The sequence below is a fragment of the Cavia porcellus genome, unplaced genomic scaffold (genome assembly GCF_034190915.1).
Source record: "Cavia porcellus strain 051 isolate PalLab524CR breed Dunkin Hartley unplaced genomic scaffold, mCavPor4.1 scaffold_6, whole genome shotgun sequence".
In the NCBI taxonomy this organism is placed as follows: Eukaryota; Metazoa; Chordata; class Mammalia; order Rodentia; family Caviidae; genus Cavia; species Cavia porcellus.
This window is the reverse complement of record NW_026947489.1, coordinates 79,332,201-79,348,275: the sequence shown is the minus strand read 5'-3', so window position 1 is coordinate 79,348,275 and position 16,075 is coordinate 79,332,201. Positions and strand designations below refer to the sequence as shown.

General features: G+C 55.2%; 1 protein-coding gene across 2 annotated transcripts; it reads right to left on the bottom strand.

Annotated features, from left to right (window-relative positions):
• Nucleotides 1-20: 20 nt before the first annotated feature.
• On the bottom strand, nucleotides 21-15,322 carry Git1 (GIT ArfGAP 1). Of its 2 annotated transcripts, XM_063251127.1 has the most exons (21): nucleotides 15,065-15,322; nucleotides 9,413-9,546; nucleotides 8,785-8,897; nucleotides 8,562-8,667; nucleotides 7,816-8,033; nucleotides 7,639-7,733; nucleotides 7,268-7,310; nucleotides 5,453-5,479; nucleotides 5,231-5,279; nucleotides 4,570-4,642; nucleotides 3,961-4,058; nucleotides 3,495-3,606; nucleotides 3,246-3,379; nucleotides 2,954-3,106; nucleotides 2,610-2,840; nucleotides 2,469-2,522; nucleotides 2,259-2,345; nucleotides 2,086-2,159; nucleotides 1,794-1,976; nucleotides 1,599-1,662; nucleotides 21-1,432 (listed from the first exon to the last, which is right to left on the bottom strand). In XM_063251127.1, exons 1-21 carry the CDS (start codon nucleotides 15,114-15,116, stop codon nucleotides 1,220-1,222), a joined length of 2,313 nt encoding a protein of 770 aa, XP_063107197.1. In that variant the 5' UTR covers nucleotides 15,117-15,322; the 3' UTR covers nucleotides 21-1,219. The 2 variants fall into 2 exon arrangements, with proteins under 2 accessions (XP_063107197.1, XP_063107196.1); XM_063251126.1 differs by lacking the exon at nucleotides 5,453-5,479 and having other exon boundaries at nucleotides 15,065-15,263.
• Between the last annotated feature and the right edge of the window lie 753 nt (nucleotides 15,323-16,075).

Here is a 16,075-nt window from a genome sequence, read left to right as displayed (position 1 = left end):
CTTAAGCATCAGAAGCAGCACATGGTCACTTATTTATTTTTGATACAAATGTACATGACACACGTCTTGACAGTCCACCCACCACCACAGGTAGGGCTGGCCCCCTGGGGGGACAGGTGGGTCAGGAAGGAGAGCTGGTGGGTGGTGGTGTTGGCCTCTCCAGCCTTCCCAGGCTGCAGTCAGGTCCCCAGCTTCTGGAGGGTGGGGCCACCTTGGGTGCAGGTAATGATGGTGAGTACTGGCCTCGCAGAGGTTACAGGGAGGGGCTCGCAGGTCCACAGCCACCAGCTGAGTTGGGGACCCCGGGGAGCCAGCCCCAGGCTCAGGTGCTCAGCCCTCTGCCTGGCCAGCACTTTCCCTCTACAAGGAGGGGAAGGAGAGATGGAGGGAAGTGGTTTTCCTTTTAAGTTCATAGAACAGGGGTATGAGTGGGGGCCGTGATGAGAAGAGGCAGCATCAGGACCACAGCTGGTGATCCCAGCCTTCTCTGGTCCCAGGTGGGCAACAGGAAGGCCCCTCCCCCAGTGCTGGTCCCACTGCTCTGGTCCTCTTGCCCCTCAAAGCTCGGGGTGGGTCAGACCTGAACGGCACTGCTGCCCACACACTCACACACAGGCACGCAGGGACACTCAAATACCACGAAGTTAAAATTAAGGGGTTGGAGAGAAGAAAGAAAAAAGATTTTCCAGTGTTTGCTGCTGGGGACCCCAACATACTAGTTGGGGCCTGTGCCCTAGGCAGGGGCTGTTTGGCATTAGAGGAGAGCAGCAAGAGGGCTGGTGGCTACAGGATGGGGATGTCCAGAGAGATATGTACAAAGGAGGGGGATGCCCCCACTCAGCCCCCAGTAGGGCTGAACTGGCTCATGGGGGGTAGGCTGCACACGGGAATGGCCCCATCTGGAGTGTCCCCTTCCAACCCTTTGCTGAAGGTGGGGGCTAGGAGTGATACCTTGCAGGCCCCTGCACACAGAAAGGGTGGGGTGCTATTTATAGGAGGGAGGTGCATGGAATGTGGGGGACAGAAGCTCCTGCCACCCCACCTCCCCATCCTTGGGGCTTGAAGGGGAGTGGGCACCAGGGCGCCTGGCTGCCAGGGGAAGATGGCAGCACTAAGAGCACTTGTGCCAGTGGCTCTGTTGGGGTGGGTTAGTGTCTGGAGTGGCCCAGCTCCCATGGCCAGTGAGGTCCCAGGGTGTGGGTGAGGGCAGGGAGTGTAGTCACTGTTTCTTCTCTCGGGTGGTAATGGTGACCAGCTGCTTGGCGGCCTTGGCGATGTCATAGGCGCACTGGATCACCTGCTGAGTCAGCAGCTGGAAGTCCACAGGGGCGCCAGGCTCTGGGGGTACTGTCTTCCGGCACTCACTCTGCAGCCGGTAGGCGCTGGCATTGAGCAGCCGCAGTGAGCTGCGCACAGGCTCCAGGGCTGGCCTCTGGAGGGAGGGAGGCAGGGATTCGGGAGACTAGGGCTTGGACTTTAAGCCACGTACTTCAATCGTGGCCAGCAAGTGGCCAGCAATCTCTTACCTCCACCCAGGTAAGAGATCCCCTATGCCTGCCCCACCCCTAGGGACTCCTGCTCCTCTCTGACCCCTCTACCTTTGGGAAGAGAGAGGCCATCTCAGTCACAGCCAAATGGATCTTCTCTGAGCAGGGCACAAAGCTGTGGGGGAAGGGAGGATGAATGAGGGGGCTCTCCAGGAAGGGTCCCACACACAGAGGACCCTTTGCTGGATCCCCTTTGCTGCTCTGACAGTACTCCCAAGTGTCCAAACCCACCTCATTCACACATACCTGTCATGTTTGAACTCCTGGGCTGCCCTCAACAGCTCCTGAATGTTCTTGGTGACCTGTTCTGTCTTCAAAATGACATCCTCGGTGCTGGGGAGCCCAGGATCTAGGTCCCCATCTAGACTTTCCAGCTCAGGGTGGAGATCGTCTTCTTTGCCCAGCTCTATGAACCGCTTCCCTTCCAGCCTGAGTCCCAGTGTGAGAAGAGAAAGCTGATCCAGCCACAGACACCCAGACACTCTCTGCCTCCTCCCCTCCGGGTGCCAGGGCTGGGAGCGATCAAAGGGAGCCGTACCCAAGCAGCGGGTCCCCACTCTGTGTGTTCTCGTAGTCACTGTCAGCACCGCTGCCGTGGCGGGAAAGCTTGCTCTGGAGGGCATGGGGAAGGGCTGGAGGTGAGTGCGCATTCCTGGGCGCACACGGCCTGTTCCCCATGTTGTCCCCAGGAGCACTGGGTAGGAATGTTACCACATGGCGGCTTCCTTCCTGGGGACACGACAGCAGTGGGGAGGAAGGAGTGAAGGGTACAGCGGAGGCAGAAACCCCCTTCCGAATCTGAAACCCAGAAACAGAGCCACAGTCAGTCCCTTTGCAGCTCCAGCATCAGCACAGCCTGACACCTGCAAGGACTCCAAACCTACTGGCTACAGTGGAGCCAACTCTCTAGGCCCAGCTTACCCGGTAATGGCCAGCAGGCACATGCACTGAATAGATGGCGTCATCCTCTAGCTCCTGTGGGTGGGGCAGCACAGTGGACATCACGACAGGCCCTGTGGCAGGCCCAGCCCTGCGCCCCACCCAGATGCATAGGTGACTCACAGTGCTGTGGAAGGGCTGTAGCCGCGTGCTCAGTTCGTCCCCAGGTGCACTCCCAAAGGGCTTCAGGGCAGAGCCTGGCTCATACATGGAGAAGGCCTGGCGGTCCCGGCGGTGGGTGCTCCCACCAGGTCCCATTGGTGTGTGCTCTGCCCGTTCACTGGGGAGTGGGGGTGTGGGCACCGGCCCTGGTGGCTGCCGGAGCTGCAGGTTCTCTGCTTGCAACTTGTGGATCTGTGAGTACACACATGGTATCCGCCCCTGCATCCAGCCAGGCACCCCACCTCTGAGAAGGCACCCTTCCCTGCCAGAGTCTTACAATCCCCACCCTGGGCTGCGGCCCTTACCTCCCTCTGGAGCCTCCGAAGTTCATCACTCAAGCTGCTGTTGACCTTCATGAGCTGCTGCACTTTTGCCTCGGAGGTAGCCAGGGCCTTCTTCAGCTCCAAGTATTCCTGAAGTGTCACAGCCCCATCAGACAGGTCTGAGGAGTCCATGCTCTGCAGAGAGAGAGAGAAACTGGTCAGTCAAAGGGGTAGGGAACAGATGCCCCTGAAGGTGGGCCCAGCCCCACCACGGCTCTATAAGATTAGGGGCTTCATGAGGGTAGCAGGGGGTGGGTGGGGACAACGCTCAGACCCGGGCACGGTTGTTCCGAGTGGCACCAGCACTGCGTAATGGCTCTTGGTCCGTGTCCTCATCAGAGGCCACACTGTCATAGTCATGCTGGTCATCAATGTCACTCTGGGTCCTTGCAGACAGCTCCAGGTTGTCTGAGGACACAAGATATGTTAGTCAGGGCTCGCTCAGCCATGGAACCCATTGTTCATGCCACCTGGGAGAATAGCCCGGGATGATGATCCGGCAGCCCTGCTCACGGTCTTCTACCTGTAGGGCTGCTCAGGCTCTTGCCCTGTTGTCTCCGCTTGGCCTCACTGAGAATATCAATGATCAAGGTGGCAAACTCCCGGGCATTAAATCGGGCCAATTTTTGTCGCCCCTGCAAGGTAGAAAGGACCAGGACAGCGTAAGAGACAGGGGCCTTATATCAAACCCATGGGGGTGGGGACAAAGCAGCAAGGTAATGCCTGTCACCTGATCTAACCACAACTAAACAATTCCAGCCTTACTTCATATGGCTTGTCAGGAGCACAGACACCAAGACTAGCCAGTCCAGCACACAGAAGCCAAATTACCACCTACGGCTGCTCACCAAGCCCACAAAAGGATGGCCTCTTCACTCCGGAATGTGAAGGCCCTCAGGCCCCGAGGGAGACTCCAGCGAAGGGTGGAGAGCTGACCTGGGCCTGCCCATGGCAGGATGAGGAAGAACAGGGCTTCCCAACCCCCTCACCTGATTCCGAGTGGCTGAGTATTCAGGGTTAACTGGCAAGAAGGGCACAGCACTGCGCTCCGTCACCAGGGTGCTGTGGTTCTGGGTAGCCAGCCACACTGTGGAGGAGGGAAGCAGCAGATGATCTGCCACGGTGGGGCCTCCCGAGTGGAGGTAGGAAGTGCTACCCTTCCCACACCCACTGAGCTAGCAGCACTGTGTCTGACACAGAAGCCCAAGAAGCCAGGCTGGGCCAGGGTAAGATCAGTGAGGCCACTGGCAACTGAGGAGTGGAACAAGGCCCATCCTGCCAGGCCCGCCCAGAGTTTGGGCTGGAACTTGGCTATGCTTGGAAGCAGTGATACAGAGGGATGGAGCAGGATTGGGGAAGTGGCCAGAGCAGCAGTGAGACTGGCCCAGTGACTGGTGGAGGGATGGGCTGGTCCCTCTAGCTCAGCACACTCTGCTCAGTGAGCAGCTGTCAGGCAGGCTCACAGCGGTTAGGGATCACCAACAGGCAGGGCGCTAAGACGCCCCCACCCCGGCCATTTCTTTTTAGCCCCACTGAAAGACCTGAGTCCCTTCTTTGTAGGCCCTTCCACCCTGGCCTCTATCCTAACCCCTACTCACCAGCATCATTTTCTCTTCTATCCACCTCATCATAGACGTCCATGGCAAGTTCTTCAAAAAGTCGGTTGCTGAGCTGGAGGCAGAGAAGGCGGCTCACATTTATAAGGCCACCTGCTCTCCCACACCAACAAGGCTAGCTCACAGATGTTGGGAATGGCTTGTACTGCCCAGCCTAACAGCTCAGCAGTAGAAAACGGGATGTACATGCCAAACTCCAGGGCGAAGAGGCCAAACCAGTTTGTTTCTTCATATGTCGGCAGTGAGATAACACCCTAGAGTTCTAACACTCCGCAGAGCAAGAGCCAGCGTCAAAGACCAAGACAAGGGGAAGTCATGAAGACTGGTGAGGCAAGTGGTGTCGGGGGAGTAAAAGCTTGACAAAAGCTGGGCGTGGTGGTGCACGCCTGTAATCCCATTACTGGCAGGCTGAAGCAGCACAATGCAAGTTTGAGCGCAGTGTGGGCCACTTAATGACTTAGGAAAGAAGTGGGATAGGGAGACACCAAGGAGGTAGCTCAATGCCAAGGCTCTGGCTTCAGTCCCCTATACTGAAGGTGGGGAGGACAAAACTTGGAAAAGGGTGTCAGATTTAGAGGCAGAGGGAGCAACGGCAAGGGACAGAGGCCAAATCTAAGTATCACGAGCTTATGAGCAGACTCACCGCTTGCAACTTCTTCTTGGCAGCTTTGGCCAACTCAGACAAATCCAGGCTGCAGATAAGGAAAGAAGGGGAAAGGGCCACAATGAGAGGTGGCCAGGCCCCTGCCAGTGACTTCCCAAACATGCAGAGATTCCCAGGAAGACAAGACCCCCAATGCTACACACCAATCCCTGCCCACCATCCCCAACCTCCAAAGCCTGCTTCCCAGCAGGCACCATATACCTCTGAGACATGCACTTTTGCCGAGATCTAAGTCCAGAGGAAGGCAGCAGAGGGAAGAACAGGACAGAGGTAGCAATTACCCAAGAGCAGGGCAGCACACAGTCTTGCACCAAGCTCAGACCCGTCTCCACACATGCCTGACCCAGAATGTACAAAACAGAACTCGTCTTCCCTCGACCTGCTCCTCTTCCCACTTGCTCTTCCTCTGCGACCTATTCATCCAATGACCTGGAAGGCCCTCACCCTCAGTGTCCTGGCCAAACTTCCCAGTTCTGCCACTGCTTCCTTTTGCCTGGGCTTCTGCAACATTACCTTAATCCATCTCCCTATGTCCAGTCTTGCCCCTCAACCTCTTTGTCTACCCAGCAGCTACGGTGATCATTTGACACATCCAGCAATACTACCTCTCTTACTGCCTATACTTTTTGAGATAGTGTCTCACTAAATTGCACAGTGCCCTTGAATTTGCACCTTCTTCATTCTCAGAACCCCATGTAGCTGGTGTGACAGGCATGCACCACCACACCTGGCTTAACACTTCTCAGTAGTAATAGATGCATACAGCGCTCTTCAACCATCCCTCATCAAAAAGCTCACCTAAATATGCTAACCACTTTTTATATAATCTTATTTGATCTCCTCAGTTTTGAAAAAAGGTAATGCTGTCAACCCCACTTCCACGTGAGATAACCAAGTATAGGAGATGTTAAGTAGCTTGCTTCCAGTTACACAGCCAGTAAGTGGCAGAGCTGACCTGACACATCCATGCTAAGAACTCTATCCTCAGATCTCGTTGAGGCCCACAGGTCTGGTCATTCTCTCACCTCTCACATTGTGCTCTGACCGCACAAGCTGCCTGCAGTTCCTCATACCTCATTTCCAACCTCTGTGTCTCTGCTCTCTTGCTGGGCTCCCTACAGTGGGCCGTAACACCTCCTTGTCTAGTCTCAGCTCCCAAAAGGCAGGGGTCCTGTCTGAGTAACCTGTGTCCCCACAGCAGCACCTGGCTTTGAAACGGTGCTCATTTAACAATCCACTGACTATATGTCCATATGTTGTGTACTGAATACACACACGCGTGCACACGCACACACAAAACCAGGCAGAACCAGACTTGAGAAGTAGGGCAGAATCTCAGGATCTTAGAACAGAGAAGGTCTGGATTTAGGAACCTGAGCTGCCTAGGCCTGACCATTCCATCTGTTCACACAGGCCCTGGGCGGGGGAAGGAGCCTACTGTCCCCAGATCCAGGCCAAGAGGAGCCGCCTGGCCTAACTGTGTGGTCATATGATGGCCACGAGGTGGCGCCAGCATCCACTGGAGAGCTGGGTGTCTAGGGCTGTCCCCTAAGGCCTGGTGCTTGGAGCTTCTCACATCAGAGGCAGAAAGGCCCATTCATACCCCTGTCCTATCTGGGAGCACACCAGAGGCCTGGTCAGCAGTCCCAAAGTCAGCCAGCTGCTTAGAGCCTACCTGCCAGCAGAGCAGAGATTTTATCTAAAGGTTACAGGGCAGACCAGAATCCAGGGATACACCTTTGGGGCCTGGAGCCTTTCCTGGCACCCAAGTCCTCCACATACTGGACAGTCATGGAACTCAGCCAGTACTGGTCCCAGCCTGAGCTGATATTTCTTAGTTACAGAGGACCCACATTAAGGAAAACTAGGCTGTGAGTACCGGTATCTCCCACCCCTGAGTAAAGGGTAGAGTCCTGGGCCCCTGCAGTCTAGGGAGGGTCAGGGATGGGGCTCTGGGGTCAGACATTCTCATGGCATCAGAGAGCCTCCAGGAAGGGGCATCAGGTGGGCACTCACCTGTCAGCCATCTGTGGGATGATGTAATGCCCATTCTTGTGATCTGAACAAAAATAAAAATGCCAAGTCACTGATGCTGCGTGGCCGAAGGAGTTGAGAGCCCACCTCGTTGTGAGTAGGGTTTGGCACCCAGAAGTGTCAGGGTAAAGAAAGAAGGGCATGCCACCTCAAGAGAACCAGGAGCAGGCAGTAAGGCCCACCCCTCTCCCTAAGCCCAGCATGCTGCAGCCCAGAGCCAGCAGCAATTTCACAGGAGCCAGTTGCCTAGCAACGCTGTTCCCCAGCTGGCTTTGTCACTATGGGACCTGCTGCTAGGGTGTGTCTGGGTCCCACCTGCCTGGTCCAGCCCAGCCTGCCTGGACTCTGCTCACCCGGCTTGCGTCCACAGAGGTAGAAAGCCAACCGGTCAGTGAGCTCATACTGGCATTCGACTAGCCTTTCTGCCAGTTCATGGTGCCCGGCCTGCCTGTGGGGAGGGGCAATGCTCAGCCCTAGAGCAGAAGCCCACTCCCCACCCACCCAAGCCTCACCTTTTAGCTGACCCTCACCTGGCATAGTCAATGGGTGTGCGGCCATTGACATCAGGGGAGCCAGGGTCAGCCCCGTACACCACCAGTAGCTCGGCCTGCAGTGTCTGCCCTGCTTTGGCAGCCACATGCAAAGGTGTGGTACCCTTTTCTGGGTGGAAGAAGTTGGCCTGGGCACCCAGGGACAGCAGGCGCAGACATGTCTCCAAGTTGCCTGTCCTCACGCTTGAGTGCAGTTGCTGCAAGGAACAGAGTATGCAATAGATACATGGGTGCACAAGGCATATACTCCATACCCAAGCAATACCTGGCCCAGGCAACTCCTGGAGCTGTACCAGCTCCAAGGGGTCCAGCCAAAATTGGGCCAGGTCAGGAAGAACTGAGGGCTTCTCACTAGGAGTTAATGCCAATTAATAATAACCACTGCCAATCACCATCTACCTTGTGCTATGTGCTCTGCTTGGAAAGATAGCATCTGCGGGGTAGATGTTGCTATTACTTTCTCGTTTTACAGATGAGGAAACTGAGGCTCTGACTGGCTAAGCAATTGCTCCAAGTTTTTCCAGCTTTTGAGTAACAGCTAGGGAACTCTAGCTTTGTGTGGCAAATTGGTTACCTACAGTTTGACAACGCAATCTTGCTCACTTGCTATGCCCAGCATTCTCCTCTAAATGGGTTGCCTTTGGGGATGAGGGGTCAGGTGACAAAAGTGTCTGGCCTAGGAAGAGGAGGAAAGACCCACCCATTTATTGTGGGGCCCCTCAAACCTTGCTGAGGTCTTTGGCAGTGACCCCATCGTCATCCCGGCAGGGGAGTTTATGCACAAATGCCAGCATCTGGTACTTGGCCCTGATGAACTCTGACTTGATGGGGCTGCATGGAGCACACAGGAGAGAATGGGGGGCAGAGCAGGAGAGGTGGGTCACCTAGCCACCTCCTGGCCCATCCCAGGGCACACAGGTCACCCACCACCTCTGCAGCCCCACTCACTGGACTTTGTCTTGGGGGTTGGCTTTGCGCCGGCCACTCTGTACTTGTGCGGGGTCCAGCAGAGAGTGCTCCCAGATGGAGTTGGCCCCGTTGCTGGCGAGCGTGTGCACCATCTGCAGGGAAGCGATGCCAAGTGAGAGTGTCAATGCTTGCTGGGCACCAAGGGAAACATGCCCCAAGTGCCTGTCATTGCTGGAAATGCCACTGAAGGCCTCCTGAGTGTCTGCTCTCCACATCAGTCAGGACACCCAAAGGTGTGAGTCCTGTTTAGTGCTTCAAGTCCCATGGTGGGTATGCCAAGGTTTAGAAAGATTAAAGTGTGGCCAGGGATATATAGCTCAGCAGTACAGTGCCTGCCTTGCAAGCACGAGGTTGTGAGTTCAATTCCTAGTACCGAATAGATAAATGAATAAATGAATGAAAAAAACGTTAAAGTGACTGGCTCAGTGCTACTGGTCCAAGCTGGTTAAACGGCCAGGCTAAGAACTTCCTCTCTGCACAAGGTTAGGGAAGGAGTCAGACTCTGTCCCAGAAGCCCCACATTCCAAAACAGGTGTGTGTGAGAGTGCAGGGAGAATATAGCCACGCTTTGTGTGGGGGAAGGAGAATCATTGACCCAGCTCTGTACCTGCAGCAGCGTGGGAGGCCAGGCGCTGTGGCGAAGGTGCTTGACAATGGATATGTGGCGTCCTAGGCTCCGGTGCACACTGCAGCACTCGTCACACACCAGCACACCCCTGCTGATAGATGCCCAGCCAGGGTCTGGGGGTAAAGGAGTGGGGACAAGGGTCAGCTGGAGTATGATGACTGAACAGGCAAGATCTCCTGAATACCCACTCTGGGCCCATCTGCTTAGTCCTTCATTGGGTCCACAACAGCCTAGGAGCTAGAAAGGGACTTTCCCCAGGGCTCACAGCTGGGAGCTGACACAACTGTGATCTTTCCAACACATTCTTGCCCCTTTGGGGACATGTGGGTCCCCAGGGCCTATTCAGTGGGCACTCTGCTTCCTGCCTGTAACCATCTCTCCAGATTCAGTCTCTCCCCAGGGAGCAAGGCTGCTTCATGGTACATGCCAACCATGTACCAGCTAGTCCTGTTCCAGGACAGTGGTTTCTCTCTCCTGTACCCAAGACTGCTGGAACCTGCCTGACAGACTGTACCCTTCTGCAGGCTCCTTTCTGGGCCTCCATACTGGCAGGTAAGACACCCTTTCTGTGCCACTGTCACTGTGGGCTGAAGTCCCTCCTAAGAAAGATGCACAGGACAAAGGAACTAGTTCTGACTGACTGCCCACTGTAGCAGCTGGGTGCTTTATGTATGATGCAAGGGAAGAAATGCTATTCTGCTTTACAGATGAGAATACAGTAGCTCAAAGAAGTCGGAGATCTTGTTCAAGGTCACAAAGTTAATGCGTTAAGTTGTTGAGATGTGGACCCAGGCACTTTGGTGCCAGACAGGAGGCCAGGTCCATACATGCTGTTGCCTTCTGTCTCTGCAGCCCCAAATGGGCATAAGCCCTGGTGGCCAATCACTCTTTTTTGTGGAGATGTGAATTTCAGAACCAAGAAGAGGAGCCAGTGCTGGGTGGGAGCTCCCAGGGTCCTCAAGGGTAGGATAGATGCCACTCAATTCTAGGCCCCTCAGGAGAAGGGGAGGAGAAAGCTGCATACAACTCAGGCTGCTGAAAGGTCATGGGGGAGAAAGCAGCCATTGTGTGCTCCTTGAGAGGGGGAAGGGCGGGGAATCTCTCTCCTAAGACACTGCTCTGCCCAGGGCCATGCCCCAGCTCAGGAACTGTCTGGAGTTGGGAGTGGGCCAGCTCTTAACTTGCCCACAACCCTCAGGGTGGCCAGCTGTGCCATCCCCTTTCCAGGGAGGGCTAGTCATGGGGTGATGAGACTCTCTCTAACCCTGGTTTTCAGGCCCTTCCCCCTAAAGAATGCCCATCTAGGTTCCCAAGAGAAGTGTAAGCAGATTCTGAGTCAGGGGCCTGAGTTCTCCCTACAGTGAGAGTACCCCCAATAAAGCATGGAATGGGAAGTGCAGACAGCTCAGTCTTTGAATCTAGACTTAAGAATCCTGCAGAACAGGACGATGAGAGATGCACAAAGTGACAGTCATTCATTTTCCCAGGGGGCTGATTTCAGGGTTTATAAGGACTGGATCAGCCATCTATGCCAAGAGGGCGAGACCTATAGCACACTTTTATATTTATATTGCCGTTATCCCAACAGTCAGGCACCCAGGCATGGGAAGTTCCCTCCTCCAACCCATCACTGGGTGAGGGGGTCTGCCTGCCAGTTGTCTCTAGCAACCCAGACAGGAAGCGGGAAATGATGCAGCCTAAATTCCTCTTGTTGAAATGGTGGGGTTTCCTGTAAGTGGGGAACCGCCCAAGCCAGGATCACAAATGGTTTGTCCTGAGGCCTCCACCTCAAGCCTATTGCCAGCTAGATAAACAGGGCCAACTGCCTCTGAGCCTCAAGCTGTGGGCAGATCAGATGTGACGAGTTCCTGGTTATGGTGGTGTCCAAGAGACTAGGACCCCAGGAATAAGGCATATCTCTAAGCCTAAAAGAGGGGTCCTTCCTCTCCTCCGTGGTGACCTGAAACAAGAATGGGCAGGGTACACTGTACTGGGCCAGGGTCACACTGGTGCCAGGTCAATTCTGGACAGCACAGATGAGAAACTACCCAAACTGTTCTACTTATTTCCTATACCCAAGTGGCCTTGGGTCTACCCAAGCAGGAGTCCCAACTGTTCCTAAATAGGCCAAGAAGGGTTTCTAAAAGTCAACTGATTATTGTGCTTTAATGAATTCTTGCCCTTAAGAAGCTTTCTGGATCAAACTTGGAACAGAGTGACATGGAACATAAAGGTTAGGGGTAACTTCCTGCTGACTCTACAGTCAGGGTGTGGGTTTGGTATAGTGGGCAGGAGGAGGGGTCATGGGATAATAGTAATTAGTGCTAAATCCAGAGAGGGCTCTACTAAGGTGAGTTGATGCCACTAGCTGTAGCCATCAGTGGCCTCTGGGGCCAGTAGTACTGCACAGAAAGACCAGCTTCAGGCCTCCCTTTCCTGAGATAAGCAGATCTTCCAAAGACAAGAGGGAAAAGCCCAACCCCTGAAGCAGGTTAAGAATAATCTACCATCCACTGGGACAGAGGTCAAAATGGTGGTTACCTCTGTGGGCATGGCCTGAAGGGGAGGGGCTCCAAAGATGGAAATGTACATCTTTACCAGAGTGGTGGCTACTTTAGTTTACCCTTGTTTAAAAATCCACTGAAGTGCAGGTATGTAAATTACTCTTCTATAAAAGAGAAGAAGAAAGAAAGCCCACAGTTTACCCTACCTCAAACTCTATTATAACAAATGACCCTGCAGGTTGCTTTGCACCATGCGCCCAGCAGGTAGCCAGTCCTGTTCTCCAAAGGATAAGCACCTTGAGATCTTGACTTCTGTGCCTGGTACTGCCAAAGTGGAATAGCTGACATGGAGGTCCACTGGGCCTTAAGAGGAGTAAAGTGTTTGAAACTCAGGCCAGTGAGCTCAGGACTGAGGCCATGTGGCAGAGTAAAAGGAGGCAAAGGAAGGGGGAAACCAACATTCTCCAGTATCCTGTTCCCTGGTAGACTCTCAAAGAAGGCAGGGACACCTATGGTACCTGATGAGGGGTCACAAGCTGCTACGGTAGCCATGCCATCTCCAGTGCCTTGCAACATACACTTATGTCTACATGCATGGATCTGAGCACAGGCTGCATCTCTCCCCTCACCTGTCACCAACTGAAACAACTACAAAAAGCCCATGACACTCCCTCCAGGACTAGGAGTGCAGGGCTCCTATTATAGCAAGAAGAACCATGGCTGGGGATATAGCTCAGCAGCATAAGCGGCTGCTTGGCCAAGTGCAAGGTCCTGAGTTCGATACCTGGTAAAAAAAAAAAAAAAAAAAAAAAAAAAAGAAAGAAAGAAAGAAAAAAAGGAACCTGTGATTCTGGGTAAAGGCATATAGCAAGGAGGTCAACATTGGATCTGGATTCCAGACGGCAAGTATCTTTAGCCCTCTCTGGCCTCAGATGCTACAGTCCCAGACTGAAGTGTCGCTGTCTGCTAGGGTCCTCATGGTGGGCGGGGGAGGGTGGGGGGGTGGGTGGGTACAGAATAGTTCTGCCAGGAACTTCAACATTTGTACTTGCTAGACACTATGCCAGGTGTTAGAGTGGGACTGCTGAGTATGAGTCTGCCAACATCTTGCTCACTTTACCATCTTTTTTGACCTGCATTCCGGATCAGGGGGTTAGAAGGTACCTGCAGCATGAACACCTCTATCACATAAAGACTGGAAATAGGAGGTGGGCTCTCCAGCACATCTGATTCAGACCACTTGTCCTAGAGTCCACTGGGTACCCAGAGGCTCCAGACAGACCTCCACAATGAGAAAAAACAACTCCTTTGTTGTTACCCGACAGTTTTCTGTCCCAGATTTGGGAAAAGAAGTACAGAAATGGGAAGGGAGGCTCTGAAAAATCCATTTCTACTCTAAATTCTTTTTTTTTTTTTTTCTGTCTTTTTCCTTTTTATCGGTACCGGGGATCGAACTCACGACTGCCTGCTTGCAAGGCAGGTGCTTATGCCACTGAGCTAAACCTCCAGCCCCTCTACTCTAAATTCTTTGTTTCACAGTTGAGGATACTGAGGCCCAGAGTGAGGAAAGTCCTGTCAAGGGTCACAGAGCAAGCTGGACACAATGGCAACAGTACACCCAGGTTCCCAGATGGGTGCCTGTTAAATAGCCCCCATGCTAACCCTTCTAAAGATGAGTATCCTAGGACAAACAGAAGGCAACATCTCCTCCCAGTCCTAGCATCCCCAGACCCACTCTGAGGTTGCGGCAAGAAAGTCAGTTTTCAGCTAATTAGGGGTAAGGACACTTACATCAACATAGTTCCTCCAGGATCTTCCAAATCATGGCATGCTCTAAGGGAGGCCTCAGAGTCATAACCACCCCCAAGATATTTTGTGCTACTGTCCTTGTCAGGTACCACAGCTCCCAAATATCCTAGCTTGAATCACAAAAACTACTAGCCCATCTGTGGGGCTCACCTTGCTGGGGGTCTGGGACTCTCCAAGAGTTACTGGAAGTTATGGGTTCCCCAAACAGCACTTCTCACCCTCACAGTTCCCCTGGAGTTCACAAACCCCCTGAACCTGCTACTTCGAAAAGGACAAGGAAAAATTTCTTTCCCCAGGTCAGCTGCTGAGCCCCATCACTAGCTATGTTCTCCTGTATTACAAGGGAGCAGCCTCTTGGGTTACTGTCCCTCACTTCCTTAGCAAAACAAGGGAGTTTCACACCAGCCCAAACCTAACTGCTGAGGCAGAAAAGGGAAAAACTGCCTAAGTACCACCAGAAGGCCAGTCAGGAAACCAGCTGGATGCTGGATGGCGGGGTGGGGGTGGATCTAGGCACCCCTTGTCACTGTCCCATACTCAATCTGGCCAAACTACGCTAGGGGAATAACAATGATCTGTGCACAGGCTGAGGCAATGGCAACCCCACTTTCTCAAACAGGCTTTACTGAGAAACAAAAAGCGGAGTCTAACATTTCCTGCTACGAGAGGGCCTGGGGATGCCTCCAGAGAAGGACTAGATCTAAATATCAGGCCCCACAAGAAGCCCCAGCCTGGGGAACGAGGGGCAGGCTGTACTAAGAGCCGTTACCCCTCAGGTGCTCCCGAAGAAACTACATCCAAAACCCTGGTTCATCTGCCCCTTGCCCTCGGCCACTCTAGCAGACACATGGGACCGTACCAGCAGCAGGTGCAAGACCCGGGGATGGCTGAGATGACACAAAACCACACACGCGCCCACCTCCTAAACCCTGCCAACCTTTGCCACGGCCCTAAGGCTACCCTAGATTGTGGCTTCCGTCTGGATACCAAGGTGGAGGTGGGAAGGCAGCTTGCTGGCCTCCTCCCTCAGACTGAAGGGTGTGAGGCGGCGCCGGGAATGTCCTTCCTTGCTCGGTGCACTGACTCTAGGAGACGCGGGCACCCCAGGTCGGCCCTCCCGCCAAGGACGAGGCTCCGCAGTGGCCCGGGCAGGAACCGAGGCCAGAGGCCGGAGGCCGCAGCCCCCCGCCCCGCCTCGCTCCGCCTCGCCCCGCCCTCCGGCCCCGCACGGCTCCCCCGCCAGGCCTGGCGCCCGCCCGGCGGCGGCCTGGGAGCGCGGTCCCGCCCCCGGCCGGGCCCGGCGCGCCGCGGCGCTTACCCGGGGCGCTGCAGTCCGCACACACCTCCGCTCGCGGCCCCTTCCGGGACATCCTCAGCGGCGACGCGGCCGCAGCCCTCTGGGCCAGCGTGGGGGGCGCGGGCGGCGGGCCCGGGCGGCGGCGGCGGCCCTGCTGTCCGGCCCGGCTCCGGCAAGGCCCTGGCTGGGCTGCGCGCGCCCGGCCAACCGTCCGCCCCCAGGGCTGGCCCGGACCCCGCCGTGCCCGCCTGCCCGCTCGCCCTCGGGCGCCCTCCGCCCCGCGCCGCCCCGCGCCGCCCCGCCGCCGCGCTCTTCTCGCTCTCCCCGCCCCCTGCGCGGCTCCGGGCCGCTCCTGCAGGAAGCGGCGCAGGCCCTGCCCACTGGGGGAGGGGCCGCCCTCACCCCCGCCCCGCTGCCCGGCGCTGCTGGCCGCGCCTCCTGGCGAAAGGAAGCCGGGAGCACGGGCGGGAGGGGCGGGAGCGCTTAAAGGGACCGCGGCAGTCACTTGGCCGGCGGGCAGTTGTGCGTATGGCCCTAGCTTCAGCTCTATGGCCCTAGCTTCAGCTCGGGCACTCCATGAGTAGTGTGAGTCACCCGTCCCCTTCAGTTTCGGCTTGGTGGATGAGGGGGATGCTTGGCCCAGGGATGGTGAGTCTTGTCGTTTGGGAGTCAGGGAAGATAGAAAGGAGCTGGAGGCCCAAGTCTCCTCCCCAGTTAAAAAGGCTTCCCCTCTCTGTGGCGGGGGTGAGGTGTGCCTCATCCAGGTATACAGGTCTGCGTCCTAGTGGGATGTGGTCACACCTTTGCTGAGTGTGCACATCGCCAACAATATGGACACCCAGATGCTAGAGAGGTCATGAAGTGTGACCCCTGCCTCCAGATGAAAAATACATCTGTGCCCCTGCCCTTGCCTGCTTCCAGAGAGGAAAGAATCTGGCTGGTTTTAAAATCTCCGGAGGAATGACCACTTTGCCTGTTTGCAGTAATATCCACTTGTCACCTGCTTGTATATATGTTTGTGGGGCACACAGG